The sequence below is a fragment of the Mandrillus leucophaeus genome, unplaced genomic scaffold (genome assembly GCF_000951045.1).
Source record: "Mandrillus leucophaeus isolate KB7577 unplaced genomic scaffold, Mleu.le_1.0 Scaffold110, whole genome shotgun sequence".
NCBI classification, from domain to species: domain Eukaryota; kingdom Metazoa; phylum Chordata; class Mammalia; order Primates; family Cercopithecidae; genus Mandrillus; species Mandrillus leucophaeus.
In genome coordinates, this window is record NW_012099210.1 from 4,048,514 (window position 1) to 4,068,213 (window position 19,700).

The window sequence follows — 19,700 nt, forward strand, 5'->3', positions numbered from 1 at the left end:
CAACTTGCAGAGGATGTTGCTTACTAAATTTGAGGCAAAATAAGTATGTGGGGAGTAAATCCCTGCCATTGTTGTAATGTGTATGGTTTAACAATGCTCTCTCATACACTTCCCTTTTTGATCCTGGTCAAAATTCTGGGAAATAGGGAGGAATTAAGTTCCATTTACTTTTGAGGAAGCAGACCCAGAAAGTTCACTACATTATGCTCTTAGGCTCCTGGTATCCTGATCTATTGGCAGATCACAATTTAAGGTGCAGTTATCAAATAATGAGCAAGCCAAACCAGACAAAATATAATGTGTCCTAGCATTTTCTTGCCTTTTTAAAAAAGCATCTGTTTTGTGGGTGTCTGAAAGGGCTCAGATTTGTCCCACATCTCCAGTTTTTTGTTTGTTTGGATCCAGGATAAAATGAGAACAAAGTTTTTTTGTGCTTAGGAATATTTTGACTTATCCAAGGTGGTGGCAGAAGGGATCCTCAGGATGCCACCCACATCTCAAAGTCCAATGACCATCTCACCTCCAATATTGTGATCCTTTGATAATAAAGTCAATTATATACAACATTTCACCATAAGTCTTTCATAGAACTTAGAAAGAACACCTAGCATATAATTTAGTGCTGAGCTAGATGAAGAAGCAAGCAATGTTTTACTCTAAAGCAATTTTTATGATGCTATCACTTCTCAAGGAACCCCCAACAGTAGTAATAATACCAATACTGTATTCTTGCTTTTTCGCGTTGTTCAGGTTGAAATAATCCCGTTCACTCTAATGTTCTGACTCCATAGGTGAATTGAATTTAGGTTAATTTCTGTTAATTGGTAATGTTGCCGTTGTCCTTAGGCACAATCCACATGGGAAACATACCTATTTGACAGCCTCTGGGGATTAAACAATACTCAAACAAATTTCTCATATATTGCTTTAAACAATTCTTCCCTTTCCCTTAATCCGTGTGTGTGTGTGTGTATGTATGTTCCCCTAGTTCTTCAATTGCTGAAATTGTAGCTGCCGAAATATCTTCCATAAGTGAGGTCTTTTACTACCAGACCTGGGTCACACATTGTAGATGGCCACATCACCTGGCGCAGATGGTCCAACTTTGGTCGCCATTCATAGAGGGGAGAGTTCCCAAAAGGCCCCCGAGAAGAGATGAAGTTTGTTAAACCAAAGCTTATAGGTCCAGAAGGCAGTCGGACAACTGGTCATTTCCAGGGATGAACAGAGAGGGCGCCCTTCCCCAGAGGCGCAAACGGCTAGGACGTCGTGGTGGGACAAGCGAGTAGAAAGCCCGCGGGGCTCTCACAGCGCAGCCTGGTTGGACTTAAGGACCCTGGACAATAAACGTCAGGAGAGCTAGGGGGCTGGCTCTTCTGCGGGAGGCTATAGAGCGGATCACCAGGGTGCAATCGCCGCGTAGTTGAAGTTTCCCTAAAGTCTCAGTGGGGCTTTCCCTCTCGTGCGGAGCCCCCTTCCGGAGTATCTAGTCCCGGAGGTTCCGCAACGCTTCCCCACCTCCCCTCTTTCTTCGCCCCAGCTCTGGGCTCTCACCGCTGGGTACAGGGCCGCCTTTGCCCGCCTGCCCTGCAGCAGCAGGCCCGGGCGGCTGCGAGAGGGCGCAGGGGGCGGAGGCGCGGCAGGGGCGGGCTCTGCCGCCCCCCCCCCCACCCCCCCCCCGCCCGGCTGCGGGGCCAGTGGCAGGAGCGCCGCGCACCGCCAGCCGCGGGGGGCGTGGGATGGGGGCGGCCGGGGAGGGGGGCGCCCACACTGACTAGAGCCAACCGCGCACTTCAAAAGGGTGTCGGTGCCGCGCTCCCCTCCCGCGGCCCGGGAACTTCAAAGCGGGCCGTGCTGCCCCGGCTGCCTCGCTCTGCTCTGGGGCCTCGCAGCCCCGGCGCGGCCGCCTGGTGGCGATGACCCGGGCGCTCCGCTCAGCGCTCCGCCAGGCTCTCCTGCTGCTCGCCGCGGCCGCCGAGCTCTCGGCAGGTACGTTGCTGGTTTCTCTCCCGGCGTCCGCGACGGTGGGAGCTGGGGGGAGGTCTGCGAGTGGGCACGGGGGTGGGGGACAGCGGGTACTCCGAGCAAACTGACCTTCGGGGCGGACCGGGAAGAGCCAGTCGAATTGAGGGGGCGCGGGATAGGGTGCAGCGTGGGCACCTGACGTCTGGCAGCCGTAGGGGTAGACAGGTGTGTTGGGGACGAAGCCACCGGAAGAGGGAAAAGGCGGCAGGGACGTGGGGGAATAAGTAGTAGGGGTGAGGTGGGTGACTAATTTGTGGGCAGTTTGCAGCGGAGAAAATAGGAGAGCGTTCGTGGGTGCGCGCATGGTTGGGAGCTGAGTTCACCCTGCAGGGACCGGGAGGGCTGCAGGTGTGCGTCGGACGCGCTCTGTGCTAAGCCCCTGAGAGCTGCTGAAGGATGGTGGCATGGTGGTGGTGGGAGGTGGTGATTTAGTCTGAGTTTTAGGAGGCGGGGAATACCCCAAAAGCCGCAGATGCCAAGCTATGGAGGCGAGAGTGGGAGCTTGAATCTGTGTGGTTTGCAACGCACATTGCTTTCGAGGTACGATCTTTACTCAGAGTTCCTGGGGAAAAAAATTCTGGCAAGCGCCCCAGAGTTTATAACAGGTCTGTGCCTTGATAGGCTAAATAGAGCCCTCTACCCAATCTAGAAGCCAGACGTTTCTTTATAATGTTTACTAGAAAGTGGGGCAAATGCATCTTTGATAAAATCATAATATGCTGTGACTAAAAGCCCTTTACCTAGAAAACTGTTTTCATTACATTGTCCTGGATTATGCAGAGGAGGAACAGATTCTTTGCTAACTCATTCTTTTAAAATTTCTATCAGACATTGAAGTCATTTGCACATAAAAATATGGTGTTTTCCCATAGAGCTGTGTTTTGTCCGAAGCTGATTTTGATGCATTTTGTTTTCCCAAATGACAATCTGTTTGACATTAATAGCTATATTCATGGTGGGTCGTTTTCCTCTTAGTGACATGTGCAACAGAATGATTTGAATGATGTGATTGCTGTCATGTACAGATTTCAGTGTTTCAGATGGCCTGAGAGAATCACTAAATACAATATTCAAATACAAATTTGATTATTGACAAAATCTGAGGATTAAAGCATTTCAGTTATCTTTTAGGAAAACAGCCCAAGAGTGTCAGAAAGATAATGGGATAAAGTGAAATATTTGCGTTTAGAGTTAATTTATAAGTGGGAGAAAACCAACTATGGGAAAGTCTTTAAAAAATGGGTGAAAACTCTGCTAACTTGGGATACTGAAAGTGCTCTTGACAATTTAATAGAATTTACATAGAAAAGTCTTTAAGATATCACAGTTTTGATGGGGTGAAACTGCCTCTGCAAGCTGTCTGTACAACTCTTTTTATTTGGAGGAGCTGATAACTTGGCTGCACACATTTTAAAAACAGATTCAATTTTTTTTAATGTAGCTTCAAGGGTATATTTTGTTGTATATCCAGAATCTTTAGAAAATTTCAGAGACCTTGAGCATAGCAACATGCCTCATGTTCTTGAAAAGGCGTGGAAACTTTTGACATTGAAATATGCAAAAAATAAAAAAAGATAATCCATTCAAAGTCGCTCACTTAAAATTTGAAGTCTAAGAAAAATGCATGATATGGAATAATATAGTAGAGACGTATTTATTGAAGTTGAACTTTTACAAAAACCTTTTCTATGTCAGGTGCAATCATTTTCAAATCTTCTTAAGAAATTTTTTCCCCTCTGTGTCCCACATTAACAATGCATATTGCTACTTACAGTATTTATTCTTAACTTTATAAAAATCTCTGGCTATTGGTAGAAAGATTCAAGGTAGTTCTGTTTTGCTTTTCATTTTTTCAATTTGTTTTATCACATGCTTAGCCAACTGTATTTTTACCTGATCACTTTTACAAATTACACTGTTAATCATATTGGCCATTTATGACATGTACTTGCCATTGTTGGAATGTTACATGAGAAGTTGTTCTTGATGTAATGACATAGTTAGTGAAACGGTGTGACAGAAGGCACCACCTTTCATTTGACTCTGCAGAGCAGGCCTAGAACTTTAAATATCTGAACACATGATAAACCAGGAAACCTTTTTTACTTTGGTTGCTCATTCCCCACATTGTTGTCACCTTAGGGATGTCCATTGCTCCTTTTTGAGAATCTCAGAAGATAACAGCTGGTGGAGACTTAGAAAAACTATTTATTGGTCTGGACTGGAATTAAACAAAATCAGGCTAGCCAGGTGCAGTGGCTCACGCCTCTAATCCCAGTACTTTGGGAGGCCAAGGCATGAGGATTGCTTGAGGCCAGCAAGTTCAAGACCAGCTTAGGCAACACAGTGAGACGCCGTCTCTACAAAAAATTTAAGAACAACTAGCCAGGTCTGGTGGCACACACCTGTGGTCCTAGCTGCTTGGGAGGCTGAGACAGGAGGATTGCTTGAGATGAGGAGTTCAAGATTGCAGTGAGCCATGATCGCACCACTACACTCCAGCCTGGGTGACAGTGAGGCACCATCTCTAAAAACAAAAGAAACGAAAAAATCAGGCTGCTCTGAGTTGCTCTGATTATGTAGGTACTGGATGCCTTGATGTCTGATAAGAGAGACCTGACCTGGCTTCACAACATTCATCATGTGTACCCAAAAGAGAAGTGGCAGAAAATGTCCTGGAGTTCTCTACTTTGAAGCTATGATTTAGATGTTTCATGGATTTACATATTGTGCATTCTCTTCTAATTTCTTGAAACTCCTTTGTCCTCTGGTCCAGAAAGCATTATAGTCCAGAAAGCTGTATGTTGTTACTCTAAAAATGGAATAAGTCTCTCCTTAATAACCAGGGTGAGAGTGAAGGTTTCAAGTAATGAAATTCATCCCCCCATCCCCCTGCACCCCTGCACCACCACCGCAAACAATAGTTAGCAGTTTCCACTAAGAGTTTTCCACAGTGTTGCTGGAAGTGAAAGTGAAAGCTCAGGGCTGACTGAGTTTATAAATGCAAAAGATGTTGCCACCTTTGCCTTTCTTTAAGCATAGTCATTTATTGGTTGATTGACACAGGTGTGGCAAGAGGCTCCCTGGTTCCAAGGAAGACATCTCTGGCCCAGGAGAAGCTATGATTAGAGATTTCCTCTGAATTGGTAAACTCATACAAAAAATAAAGGACTTTGAGCTGTGAAAGTGAGTAGCTAAGGATGACTTACCCAAGCAATGGAAGAATGGACCCTTAATTGGGGTGGGACAGACTGCAGGAAAAACTGGTGTGGGGAGAGAAGGGTTGGTGGTGACAGATACAGGAGCTCTGTTTTGGTATGTTGAGTTTAAAATACCTCTAAGATGCTGAAATGGAGATGTCAAGTAAGCAGCTGGTTTTCTGGGTCTGAAGTTCAGGGGATAAATCTGGACTGATGATAAAAAATTGAGAGCCAAGGCCATTTACCGATAACTTTTCAAAGACGCATTAAATAGAGCCACAGACTTAGCAAATAAGGCAGAGAATACCTTGTTAGATTGAATTTGAGATAAACAATGAATACCTCTTTAGTGTAAGTGTGTCACAAGTATGACATGGAACACAAATATATTAAAAATTAATTGCTGTTTAATTCCAATTTAACTGGGTGTTCTGTACTTTTATCTTGCAAACCAACATAAATGAAATCCTGTTGTGAGATAAACTGTTGCTGATGCATATATTTCTGGCTCTTTTATTAAAAATAGAAGTGAAGACCTATTTTCTAGCCCTCATCTCTAAAAACCTCTCCTGTTCTAGCTCTGTTACTGTCTTCGTATGCGTCTCTGGATGTGTCACTCCCAACTCTTTGCACAGGATATCTCTCTTCTGTGTGAACCTGAAAGGCTGCCTAGCTTTTCCTAATCCTACATGAGTATCTAGACATGAAAATATGGGTGAAAAAAACAAGAATAACTCTTGATTCCCTTGATTGTTGCATGAAAGCAGTTGGTTTTTCCCAAGTTTGCTGTATTTTGAAACTGGTTATTTTCAGATGCAGTTTTGGAGTAGTTTCCTTTTGAATAAACTTTCATGTTTCTCTTTTAGGGGAAATGCTTTCAGGCAATGGCCAAGACCCACTTTGTTGTACTTTTCTTGGCAGTACTTGCATCTCTTGCCATAAATAAGGTTAAGAGGAGAGGAGATTGGATAGAGGCAGGAATAGGGAGGCTGCTGAGCCCTATGGGACCTGTTACTCCAATGTAGTTTGAAGTTTTAGAGCATGTTCCTAAGAGAGCAATGACATGTTTTTTGGGGAAGGGGCTTGGATACATAAATATCATCCTGAAGCTGTTTAGTTCCTGCTCTAGCTTAGTCTTGACCTGTAAATGTGGCTACCAAATGATTAATGTTATCTTCAATTTGAGATCTGTAGTGTCCTCTAAATGGACAACTGCAGGCGTGGATCATTACAAAGCTCAAATAGATTATGTCAACGTGTATATGAAGAGTTTATTTTAATAAATAATAGAACAAGAGAATTTTCAAGTATAATTCGTAAACAGAACAAAACAAAGGAAAAATTCTAAGCATAAGGAGCGTACTATGTATTATACCTTATCATTAAACAATTTTAAATTATTTAAAAACATTTTGTGGGTACATCGTAGATATATATATGTATGGGGTACATGACCTGTTTTGATACAGGCATGCAGTGTGAAGTAAGCACGTCATGGAAAATAGGGTATCCATCCCCTCAAACATTTTATCCTTTGACTTACAAACAATCCAATTACATGCTTTATTTTAAAATATGCAATTAAGTTATTACTGACTATAGCCACCCTATTGTGCTATCAAGTAGTAGGTCCTATTGATTTTTTCTTTATTTTTGTACCATTAACTGTCCCCACCTCCATGCCAACCCCCTGCTACCCTTCCCAGCCTCTGATAACAGTTCTTCTACTCTCTCTGACCATGAGTCTAATTTTCTTGATTTTAAGATCCCACAAATAAGTGAGAACAGGTGATGCTTTATCGTTCTGTTCCTGGCTTATTTCAGTTAACATAATGATCTCCACTTCCATCCATGTTGTTGCAAATGACTGGATCTCATTCTTTTTATGGCTGAATAGTTCTCCATTGTGTATATGTACCACATTTTCATTATGCATTCATCTGTTGATGGACACTCAGGTTGCTTCCAAATCTTGGCTATTGTAAACAGTGCTGCAACAAACATGGAAGTGCAGATCTCTTCCATATACTGATTTTCTTTCTTTTGGGTTATATCCATCAGTGGGATTGCTGGATCATATGGTAGCTCAAGTTTTAATTTTCTGAGGAACCTCCAAAGGGTTCTTCTTAGTGGTTGTACTAATTTACAATCCTGCCAACAGTGTACAAGTGTTCCCTTTTCTCCACATCCTTGCCAGCATTCATTATTGCCTGTCTTTGGAATGTAAGCCATTTTAACTGGGGCAAGATGATATCTTTGTAGTTTTTATTTGCATTTCTTTGATGATCAGTGATGTTGAGCACCTTTTCATGTGCTGTTTGCCATTTGTATGTCATCTTTTGAGAAATGGCTACTGAAATCTTTTGCCCTTTTTTAAAATGGGATTATTAGATTTTTTTCCCTACAGAGTTGTTTTAACTCCTTATATATTCTGGATATTAATTCCTCATGAGGGAGGTAGTTTGCAAATATTTTCTCCCATTCTGTGGATTGTCTTTTCACTTTGTTGATTGTATCCTTTACTGTGCAGAAACTTTTTAAGTTGATATGATCCCATTTGTGCATGTTTCCTTTGGGTGTCTGTGCTTGTGGGATATTACTCAGGAAATTTTTGCACAAACCAATGTCCTGGAGATTTTCCCCAATGTTTTCTTGTAGTAGTTTCATAGTTTGAGGTCTTTAATCCGTTTTGATTTGATTTTTTTGGTAAGAGATAGGGGTCTAGTTACATTCTTCTGCATATGGACATCCAGTTTTCCCAGGACCATTTATTGAAGAGACTATCCTTTCCCCAGTGTATGTTCTTGGCACCTGTGTCAAAGATGAGTTCACTATAGGTGGGTGGATTTGTTTCCGGGTTCTCTATTCTGTTCCATTGGTCTATGTGTCTGTTTTTATGTCAGTATCATGCTGTTTTGGTTACTGTAGCTCTCTAGTATAATTTGAAGTCAGATAATGTGATTCTTCCAGTTTTGTCCTTTTTCCTTAGAATAGCTTTGGCTATGCTGGGCCTCTTGTGGTTGCATATATATTTTAGGATTTTTTTTTTCTATTTCTGTGAAGAATGTCATTAGTTACACCTTATCATTTGTATCTGTGAGGTTTCTTCTTGGTTTTCCATTGCTTTGGTTTCCTAGGTCATACATTTTTCACAGTCAATAGTCAAAATCTCAAGATTTATCCTTACATTGTTTAAGAAATTGGGGTAGTATGTTTAAGAAATTGCGGTATGTTCATAAATGATACAGAAATGACTCTTTTGCTAATGGGACCTAGGAATACCCAAACACTATCTTCTGAGTCTCATGTTCATTTAAGAGGTGACATCTAGAAAAAGGAGGTGAAACAAGGCAAAGTAACTTTTTCTTATTACCTGGAGCTTTTGCACCCAGTAGCATGGCAAACTTGAATACACTCTTCTTTTCAACAACTAAAGAGCCCAAGCATAAAGGCAGGGGAGCTGGATAAACCCGAACCCTGGATCCTAACTCCAGGAAACCACTGAAAGGCTATTCAATCCTGGCAAAATGAAACCATAGAGGTTGTGGAGAAAGGGACCTCTATTTACAATACTTCACATTAGTTCAGCTCTCATGGAAACTCGAGCAGGAGTTCCAGGCAATAATTTCAGGGGCAACTGTTAAGTGAGGGAAAAAGTAGAAAGTCTAGAAAGAGGTGGCGGGATCTCTTCTACCAAGGAAGCAGGTTGTACCTTTCCCACACTTGCCGTGGAAAAGATGGGAGACATGGCCATGACCATGAGCCCTGTGTTTTTCTTGTTATTTGAAAGTTGGATCCCTAAAGCATGTGGGCCACTTGGTTCCCTGAAACCCGAACAATACAAATCACTACTCCTCCTACTTAGGGATCCAGTAGAAAGTAAAAGGATGGAGGAGGTGAGTGGGAGTATGAAACAGACAAGGAAGACCTTATTTCCATAGAAGCCAGCACTTGGCTACTTCTCAGGGCCTACCGTTGCCTCATCCTGTGCCCCTTGAATTCACTACTCTGATTGGCCAGCCAGGCTAACACGGCCCTGCTCTGTCCTGATTCTTCACTTTTTTCCCTTTGGAATAACTTCTCCTTTCTGTTGTTCTCTTCTGTCTTTTAGAGAGTAGGCATGCAAAGATACTGTTTCTTTGGAGCTGTTTTAAATTAATCTCAAGAATTCATGGGTGAATCACTCAGTATGACTCAAGAGCTTGGCTTATTATTATTTTTTTAAAACAATTTAAATTTGCCAATGACTTAAACATCCCAAATTAGATCAATCCACTTTTTCATTAAACTTTTCACTTCAAGAAAATCATTAGGATGCTCCCATTTTGAAAGTGAAACACACATTTTCTCCCAATCTATTTTGTCTTTCTTATCTCATGGTTAGTAAAAAGACAGGGATGGATGCTACATCTCTGCATGTTGATTAAGCACCTTATACCTTTTTTTGGTGCAACTCCATAATTGACTGAAATAAAGACTCTATGATCAAAAACAGGACTAGAAAAAAATCTAATTCTTCAGGATGTGGATGTGTTCAAATAGCTAGAAGACCAGATTTTGAATGTTCTCAACATAAAGAAATGATAAATGTTTGAGGTGGTGGATATGCTAATTCTCCTGATATGATCATTGGACATTGTATACATGTATCAAAACATCACATTGTATCCCATAAATATATACAATTATGTGTCAATTAAAAATAATATTTAAAAACAACAAATATTTAGTTTTTTTAAATGCATACGTATCCAAGCGATGTTAATTCAGAAACTGGTAATCCAGATTAATTCAGCTTTAAAAAAACAAGATTGTTTTACAACACAGCCAAAATATATTTAACAGTATTAACTAATCACGTCTCACAACTTTATCTGATGACATTTTCCTGGCCTACTCCCCTGGAAGTGTATTTTTTTTCTCTATCATCCCCATTTTCAGTCTCCAAGAGTAAAAATTCTACTCTGTGGACATTTGCCTGCTCTGATAGTCATGGTGAGATTGCATTCTCACTTAAATTCTACTTGCAATCTGTCATTTGTATTTCCAGAAAATAGACATTACACAAAACTTGACAGGTTGAATACAGAATAATTATATAATTAGCAGAAGATTCCTTATAGAATAATAAATGTGTAACTGAATGAAACTCTTTTTGAAAATATTTATTTCCTGCAGCTACTCTTTAGCTATGTTATATTAAAAGGCATTCCCTTTTGTGGAGAGAAGAAAGTTGACTTCATTAAAACAACTGGACTCCTTTAGAAGTATAGAGAGTTATTGTGCCAAATCAAGATGATGTTCCCCAGAATGGCTTTTACTCAACTATGTTTTGGATATTGCCATTACCATGAAGGTTTTTTTTTTTTGCCATATTTCCTTATTATCCTTTTAATATTTATAAGATTTGTAGTGATGGCCCCTTTAATATTTCTGACATAGGGAATTTGAATTTTCTCTCCTTTTACCGTGATGAGTCTAGCTGGAGGTTTATCAATTTTATTGATTTCTTGCAAATAAATAGCTTTTGGTTTTATTTATTTTCTCTATTTGTTTTCAGTTATTTTCTTCTCTTTATTATTTTCTTCATCTACTTTCTTTAGGTTTAATTTATTGCTTTTTATTCCAAGTTCTTTAGCGGGTACATTATACCAAGTGTTGGCAACATTTTCTCAAAGGGTCAAAGTTTATCCTATTTTAGGCTTGTGAAACGAATAGTCACTGTTGCATCCACTTAACCCTGCCTTTGTAGTATGAAAGCAGCCATGGACAATACATAAACAGATAGGTGTTGCTGCATTTCAATAAAACCTTATTTATAGTCAGTGGGCCACAGTTTGCTGACCCATATTAAATTATTAATTTAAGACCGCACTTCTTTTCTAATATAAGTATTTAACTTCTAAGTTTCCTTCTCAGCAACTGCTTCAGCTCATCCAGAAATTGTGATATTGTGTTTTTATTCATACTGAATTAAAAATACTTCCTAGTTTCCTTTGTAATTTTTTGGAGCCGCCTGTGTGTTATTTGGATGTCTGTTATTTAACTGCCAAATATTTTAGTACTTTTCAGAGTTTTTTTTCGTATAGAATTCTACTTTAAATCCATTTGGGATGAAATAACGTAATCTGTATGATTTCATTTATTTTGAATTCATTTGTGTTTGTTTTATAGCCTGGCATATGTCTGACCTTGTGAATACTCCATATGTACTTGAAAATACTATGTATTCCCTTTGGATGAGTGGAGTGTTCTGTAAGTGTCATTTAGGTCAAGTTGCTAGACAGTGTTATTGAAGTCTTTTCTATCTTTACTAATTCTCTGTCTTCTTGTTTCACCAGCTATTGAGAAAGGATTGTTGACATCTCTAATTTACTTGTGGATTTATGTATTTCCTTTTTTTTTGTTTTTTTCTAATTGTTGCTTCCTATATTTGAAAATTTTGTTTTTAGGTACATACACAATTAGAATTATTATGTCCTCTTGATTCATACTTATGATTGGGAAAACTCCTACTTTATCCTTGGTAATATTTGTTTTTATGATATGCTTATCTTTATTACTGGCAATATGCTTTGCCTTGAGGTCCACTCTGTTGATATTAATATAACTATCCCACCTTTCTTATGGTTAATATTTATATATCTACTTTTTTAAACTATTGATATAGTTACTCTGTTATTCCAGTTTTCTTGTGCTGAATGTCTACGTTATAAATTTTCCATTTTCTTATGCTTAACTCATATATATCTTTATATTTAAATTGTGTTTCTTATATAGAGAGCATATGTTTGGGTCCTGCTTTTTTTAATCCTGTCTTGCATACTTGTCTTTTAACTGGAGCATTTACAACATATACACTTAATGTATTTACCAATATGGCTGTATGTAATAAATCTGTCATCTTATTTTTATATATCCTCTTTCATTTCCTCCTTTTGCCTTCATTTGGTTAAATTGACTAAATATTAGCTTTATATATTATTTTCACTATTAGTTTCTAAGCTATGCCTCTTTATTTTTGGTGATTGTTCCAAAATTTATAATACCTTTGATTACCATAGTTTATTTAAGAACCTTACCATCATATGCCTCCATTTCCCTCTCTTTGTCTTTTGTGCTATTAATCTCATATGTTTTACTTCTAAATATTTTATAAACCTTGAAACTTAGAGTTATTATTTTGGCTTTAAGTATTTAGTTACCTTTAAAGAAGTTTTAAAAATGAATGTATTATTTTACATTTACCCACCTATTTATCACTTTTAGTACTCTTCATTACTTGGTATAAATCCAAGTTTATATCTGTTGTCATTTTCTTTCAGCCTGAAGATCTTCCTTCAATTTTTGTAGTTCAGTTCTGACAGCAACACATTCTAATTCATTTTTGTTTGGGGAAAGTTTGATTTTGCTTTACTTTTCCTCCCAAGTTTTATTTTTAAACTTCAATTATACACCAGAATTAAAAGAATTTTAGTTATCACCCATATACTGACCAATTGTATTATACCATCATTATTTTATCATATTTGCCTTATCACATATGTATCCATTTATCTATCCTTCTGTCCATTAATATATGTTATTTTCTGTTGCAACTCCAAGTAAATTACAGATAGCAGTATACTTCATTTGAAATACTTCAGCATGCCTATTATTACACAGAGTTCAACACTTTTCTCTTTGGATAAAATATTTATATATAATGACATTCACAAGTCTTTTGTGTGTACTCATGAAATTTTGAGAAATACATTCACCTAATCTTTTTCAAGATATTAAAGATAAGCATCATCACAGTGAGCTCCCTCATGTCTACCTAGTCGTATCTCAATGCGGTACACCCAAAGGCATCTGCTGTTCTTTATTCCACCATAGATTAGTTTTGGCTCTTGGGTGTATTGTTTTGTAGATGCCAGTTAGATGAGGTTTATTGATAGTGTTGTTCTCATCATCTGTATTTCTTACTGAGATAAGTGTGCAGCTATACTCATGTATTTGTTTCTCCCTTTAGTTTCATTAGTTTCTATTTTATATATTTTGAAACACTTAGGCATGTACACATTTACAATTTCCATGCCTTCCTGATGCAATGACTATTTCATTAATAAAAGATGTCCCTCTTTATCTCAGTAATACTGTTTGTCTTGAAATCTTCTCTAATAGTAATATAACCATGCCAGTTTTCTTATGTTTAGTATTTGCGTGTATTTTTTCCCTTTCCTTTACTTTCTATCAGCTTCTTTATAACAAAAGTGCAGCCTTTGTACACAGCATATAGTTAGTTCTTAACTTTTACCTTTTAACACTTGGACAGTAATTAAGGTGTTTAGTTCATTAACAATTAGTATAGTAATTTGTAGCCTGTTTATTTTTCTTTTTATCATTCTGCGGTTCCTCTTTTTTTGCTCTCTGTTTGACTAGTAATTTTTTGAGTATTTCATTTTACTTTGACTTTCTTAACTCTCTCTTCTAATTATTATTTATAAGTGGTTGCTCTATGTTTAACTGTATTCTTTCTTAATGTTCCTTTTGAATCAATACTGTGTCATTTCATTCATTACTCTTCATATCTGACACTTCAATCTTCTTACTTCATGCTTCTCTCTTTACCCTGACACCTCCAGGTTTAGTGTAAAGACCTTATGATAGTATGATTAAATTTACCAATAGTATAATTATATTTATATCAACCAATAATAATGAGGAGATACTTAAGAAAAAACCCTACTCACAAGTGACAGAGCACTCAATAGAACCTGATTTAGATATGATGCAGATTTTAGAACTATTAGGCAAGAAATTTAAAATAACTATGATTAAAAGCTGTAGTGGAAAAGGTGGAAAATTTGCCTGAACAGATGTAGCATTTCATTAGAAGGGTAGAGAGTGTAAGAAAATGTCAAAAGGAGAGGCTAAATATGAAAAACAAATGAAGAATGCCTTTGGTGTGCTCATCAATTGACCTGAGACAGCCAAAGAAAGAATCATAAATTTGAAAATGGATCACTAGAAATTACCTTATAATAGTGTACTTATACTTGTTTAAAGCCATTACACTAAAGAGGGAAGTGTCCAAAGGTAATAAAGAAGGAGGAGCAAAAAGACTCAATAGAGCATCCAAGAGGTATAGGGTAATATCAAGTAATATATTAACATATGTGTAAATGGAATGCTAGAAGGAAAAAAACGGAGAATGGGACAAAAGAAATAGTTGAAGAGATGTTGGTTAATAATTTCCAGATATAATGAAAGACATCAAACCACCAAGCACAGAAGCTTGGAGAGCCCAATCCAGACAAATTGCTCTACTTCCAAACCTTACATCAATAGACAACATCCATCACATTCTAACTGATGACATTCAAAGATGAATAGAAAATCTTGAAGGCAGCTTGCATTAAAAAATACCTCTTACATAAAGAGGAACAAAGTTAAGAATTGCAGCAGACTTCTTAGCAGAAACTGCAAAACACAAACCAATGAAGTGATTTTATTTTTTAAATTTTTAGTATTTTTACAAGAAAACAGCCATAATGCAATAAAGTGACAACTTTAAATGCAGTGAGTAAAAAATTGCCAACCCAATATTCCATACTACATGAAGGTTTTTTTTTTTTTTTTTTTTACTGAAAGAGAAATATACATTTTCCAATAAATAAGAACTTATGTAATCCCAGCACTTTAGGAGACCAAGGTGGAAGGATTACTTGTGCCTAGGAGTTTCAGACCAACCTAGGCAACATAGCAAGACCTGTCTTTACAAAAAATGAAAAACATTAGCCACGTATGATTGTAGACACCTGTAGTCCCAGATACTGGGGAGGCTGAGGTGGGAGGGATTGCTTAAGCTCTGGAGGTCAAGGCTGCAGTGAGCTATGATCATGTCACTGCACTCCAACCTGGCTGACAAAGTGAAATCCTGTCTCAAAACAAACAGACAAAACCCACAGAAACTCAGAAGCATGCACCTCGCCTGGTTACTTTTTTGTGTATTTTTTTTCGTGTGATTGTTACTTGTAGAGATAGGGTGTCACTACAGTGCTCAGGCTGGTCTTAAACTCCTGGCCTCAAGTGATCCTCCTGCCTTCGCCTCCTAAAGTATTATAGGTATGAACCACTGTGCCCAGCTGCAAGGACATCTCTCAAAAATATCTTTAAAATGGTAAAAATAATAAGCTAATAATGTAAATAAAATGGAATAAAAACATTCAATTAATCCAAAAGCATGAAGATAAAATATCCAAGGGATCAAAAACAATGAAGAGAAAACAATGAACAATATGGTAGATTTCAATTCAGTTATACCAATAGTTGCATTAAATGTAAATGGTTTAAGTATATTGATGAGAAGACTGAGATTGTCAGACTGGGTAAAAAAGCAAGATCTATATGCTATCATAAGAAATCCACTTTAATATATGAAATGCACTTTAAATATAAAGAGACAAATAGATTGAAAGTAAAACTATGGAAAAAATTATACAAACACTAATTATAAGAAAGCTGGGGTGGCTATATTAATAACAAACAAAATAGACATCAAAAGATAAGATGCTGCCAGGGATATTCCATAGTGATAGAGATATCACTTCACTGACAAGATATCATAATGTTGTGTATGCTTCTAGCCAAAGAGTTTCAAAATGCATGAAACAACAACAGATAGAACTGAAAGGGAAATAGACACATCTTTAATTATATTTTGAGTCTTCAAACTCTTCTCTCATATCTGATAGAATAAGTAAATCAAACTTTAGTAAGGATATACAAAATCTAAAAAATAATTTTAACTAACTTGATCTAATTGACATTTATGTAACATTCCAACTAACAGCAGAATACACATATTTTAAAGTGCATGTAGAATATTAGCCAAGATAGACCATATTGTGGGGGCATAGAACAAACCTAATAAATTTTTAAAAAATTAAAGTATGCAGAATATGTTCTCTGAATATAATGGAAACAAACTAGAAATCAACAACAGGAACTTATTAAGCAACAAACTTCTAAATACTGATAGGTCAAAGTGGTTCACCTTAGCTAGATTTACAAAGAAAATAGAGGGAATACACAAATTACTGATGTTATAAATGAAAGAAGGACATTGCTCTCCACCCTACAGACATAAAACTAAAAATAAAAGAATATTGCATTTTATTCACAATTAAAATATTTAGGTAAAATGAGCAAATTCCTTGAAAGATATAAACTTCCAAAGACTAATCAAGAAATAATAGATAACCTGAATAGTCCTAAAGAGATTAAAGATGTTCATTATGCAGCAAAGCTTGAAAACTTCCAACAAAAAAGTCTCTAATCTCACATGACTTCACTGGTGAATTATATCAAAATTTTTAGGAAGAAATAATGTCTATTCTACATAAACTTCCAGAATGTACAAGTGGAGGGAACATCTTTCAGTTCATTTTATGGAACCAGTATACACTGAAAGCTAAACTAGGTAAAGACATCACAATGAAAGAAAACTACAGACCAGTATCTCTCATAGAGATGCAAAAATCCTCAACAAAATGTTATCAAATTGAACAAAAATATAACAACAGGATAATATATTATTTTCTTGTGGAGTTTGTCCTAGGAATGCAAGGCTAGTTCAGTATTCAAAAATCTGATATTTCCATTTACCATTTCAGCAGACTAAAGAAAAACCATATGACAATATCAGCAGATGCATTTAAAACAAGATGACAACACTCAACTATAAAACACAGTTGAAATAATTTAAAGTAAACCTAAATGAATGAAATCCTATACAGTTGGCCCTCCATATCTGTGGGTTTCACATCTGCAGATTCAGTCAACTGCAGATTGAAAATATTTGGGGAAAAAACCAACAAAAATTAACAATACAGCAATAAAAATAATGCAAGTAAAAACCCAATACAGTATTAAAACTATTTATGTAGCATTAGGTATTACAAGTAATCTAGAGATTATTTAAAGTATAGAGGTGTTAAGATGGCTGACTAGGGACATTAGACACTCACCCTCCCCAGAAAGAAGAACCAAAATTGCAAAGAGATAATCACATCTTGAATAGAACATCTAGGAGAGATCACTGGAGATCAACAGAAAAGTCAGGAAACGACCGAGACAAGGAAGAAAAAGGAAGTGAGCAGCCAGTGGCTGAGATTGACTGGGAGCCCAGAGGGGCTTCCTATTGCAGGGAATGGGTAAGTGAGAGACCCTTAGCAGTCCACATTCCCACTAGACTGTTGCCATGGGAGAGCTCCTCTACCTGTATGAACCCTTAGACTAACATGGACAATGATCTAGAGACTCTGCAGGGACATTACACTAGACAGGGAACTTGTACTGGGTCACACACCTCCCTGAGACCTAAGCAGCTGCAAAACAGCATAATTGTGAGAGTTCTGCTGTCAGTTGGATTCATCCTGCCCTGGTAACCATAGGCCCTATAGTTCTACATTCTGGAAGCCTCCACTGACATTCCCCAGTGTCTAGCTAGAGGGCTACAGTGGCACAGTGCTGGCTGGACCCAAAGGTGTTGTGTGGTCCTTAGTACTCTAGTCCACATGGAGTACTACTCTCTGGGGAAGGAACTGTGCAGCACACCAAGGAGGTGGCTCCTGGGACAAAGGAAACCGGAGTGTATACTTTCCAGAGCCTGAAAGTTCCCTGTCTGGGGCAGTGAGAAGTAACCCTGTCCCCAGCAGTGGCATGGACTCTGTTGTTGGGCTTGCAATCAGAGAGTGGGACCCGTTCCAACTCCACACACTTCTGCAGCAGTTGCTGCCACCGGGACCTGAGGTGGGTGAGCCTGAGCGCTGATGGACTGGGAGTAGCAACCCTGTTCCCGCTGGCAGTGTAGCCCTTGTGCTCAGGCTAGCACATAGAAAAGTGGGATCCTGTCCCTCACTCATACCACTGCACCACAGCTGCCCTTGTGCTGCCAGAGGCTGGAGTGGGCTGCCTGTCTGGAGCTGCCTATCTGGGGCTGTGAGTGGTGACTGAGCCCCCACTCTCAATGTAGCCTCTGTTTTGGGACCCATGCAAGGAGGGCAGGATCCCTCCCACTAACCCCCAAAACATTGCAGTCACTCCTGCAGCCAGGAGCTGAAGTAAGTGCTACCTAGAACCTAAGAGCTCCGTGTTTGGGATTGTGGTCACCAACTCTGCCCACACCAGGAGCACAGCCTCTGCAATCTAGTGTGTGGCCTGAATACAGGCTCCTCACACATTTCTCTGGCCACTGCTATTGCCAGAGACAAAGTATGCACTTCTCAGACCCCGAGAGCTAACCACAGGGGACTGCTAAAAGCAGCTCCATGTATCCCAATAGCGTGAATGCTGTGCTCTAGAATGAGTCCTGGAGTCGTGTTCTCCACACCCTTCACCACAGATTACCTCACCTTGTCTACTACAGCCCATGCCCTGCATATCACCAGGGGACCAAGGTCAGACCTGTCCACCCTGGCACTGCATCCACAGAGCCCAAGCATTCTGCCTGAGAACCTGGGGATCACCCTGCCCATTTCACCACCTCTGGCATGTGTACACTTCCCTCAGGAAGTTGAAGAGCTGGCCCACCCAGCTTGCTGTCAACACCCCTGACAAAATACACCCACACATGCCACCTAGGAGCCTGGGGACTGGCCTACCCAGCCCATCACAGATACTGCCAACACCAGCACACACTGCTCAGGATCCAGAAAGTTGTCCCACAACTGCTATTGCCATTGCCCACAACAAGCCTATTGCCCAGGGGCCCAAGAACCCACCCACCCACCTGCTAGCATCCCAAGCAGCTACCGGAGGCCCAGGAATGGACCCATCTGGACCCACTAACATCACAGTCAACATATGCCACCCTGGAGTCTAACAACAGGCATGCTCAGCCCACTGCTGCCACCACTCGTGCCTAAAGACTGGCCCACCTGGAATTCCTGTCATCAGCACAACTTCACCACAGCCTCCATTCATAACCATACTGTAACTCACTGAGGAAATCATAGATACCACTGATGCTATTTACCACAAAAAAGTCATACAGAGACTACACTACTGCATGCACCCAAAATGAAAGAGGAAGGGCCCTACCCAACCAATGCCATAGATACATCTTTAGGAAAAAGTCCTCTCCTACAAAAGGAAATTTGAAAAATTGGAAGAAGTAACTGGTAAATCAGATGTGCAGATATCAATGTAAGAACACAAGAAACATTAAAAAGCAAGGACATATGACGCCTTCGAGGGAACATAATAATTATCTAGCAATATATCCCAATCTAAAAGGAATTCTACAGATCCCAGATAAAGAAATCAAATTGTTGAGGAGATCGAGACCATCCTGGCTAACACGGTGAAACCCCGTCTCTACTAAAAATGCAAAAAATTAGCCGGGCGAGGCGGCAGGCGCCTGTAGTCCCAGCTACTGGGGAGGCTGAGGCAGGAGAATGGCGTGAACCCGGGAGGCGGAGCTTGCAG

General features: G+C 39.1%; 1 protein-coding gene across 3 annotated transcripts in view; it reads left to right on the forward strand.

Moving 5' to 3' along the window:
* Positions 1-1,676: 1,676 nt before the first annotated feature.
* The window catches only part of ACVR1C (activin A receptor, type IC), a 113,391-nt gene continuing 95,367 nt past the window's right edge, over positions 1,677-19,700 (forward strand). For all 3 annotated transcript variants that reach the window (XM_011991828.1, XM_011991845.1, XM_011991852.1), the window contains exon 1: positions 1,677-1,989. In XM_011991828.1, the coding sequence (XP_011847218.1) occupies positions 1,917-1,989 (73 nt within the window). In that variant the 5' untranslated portion in view covers positions 1,677-1,916. The remainder of the gene's footprint in view (positions 1,990-19,700) is intronic.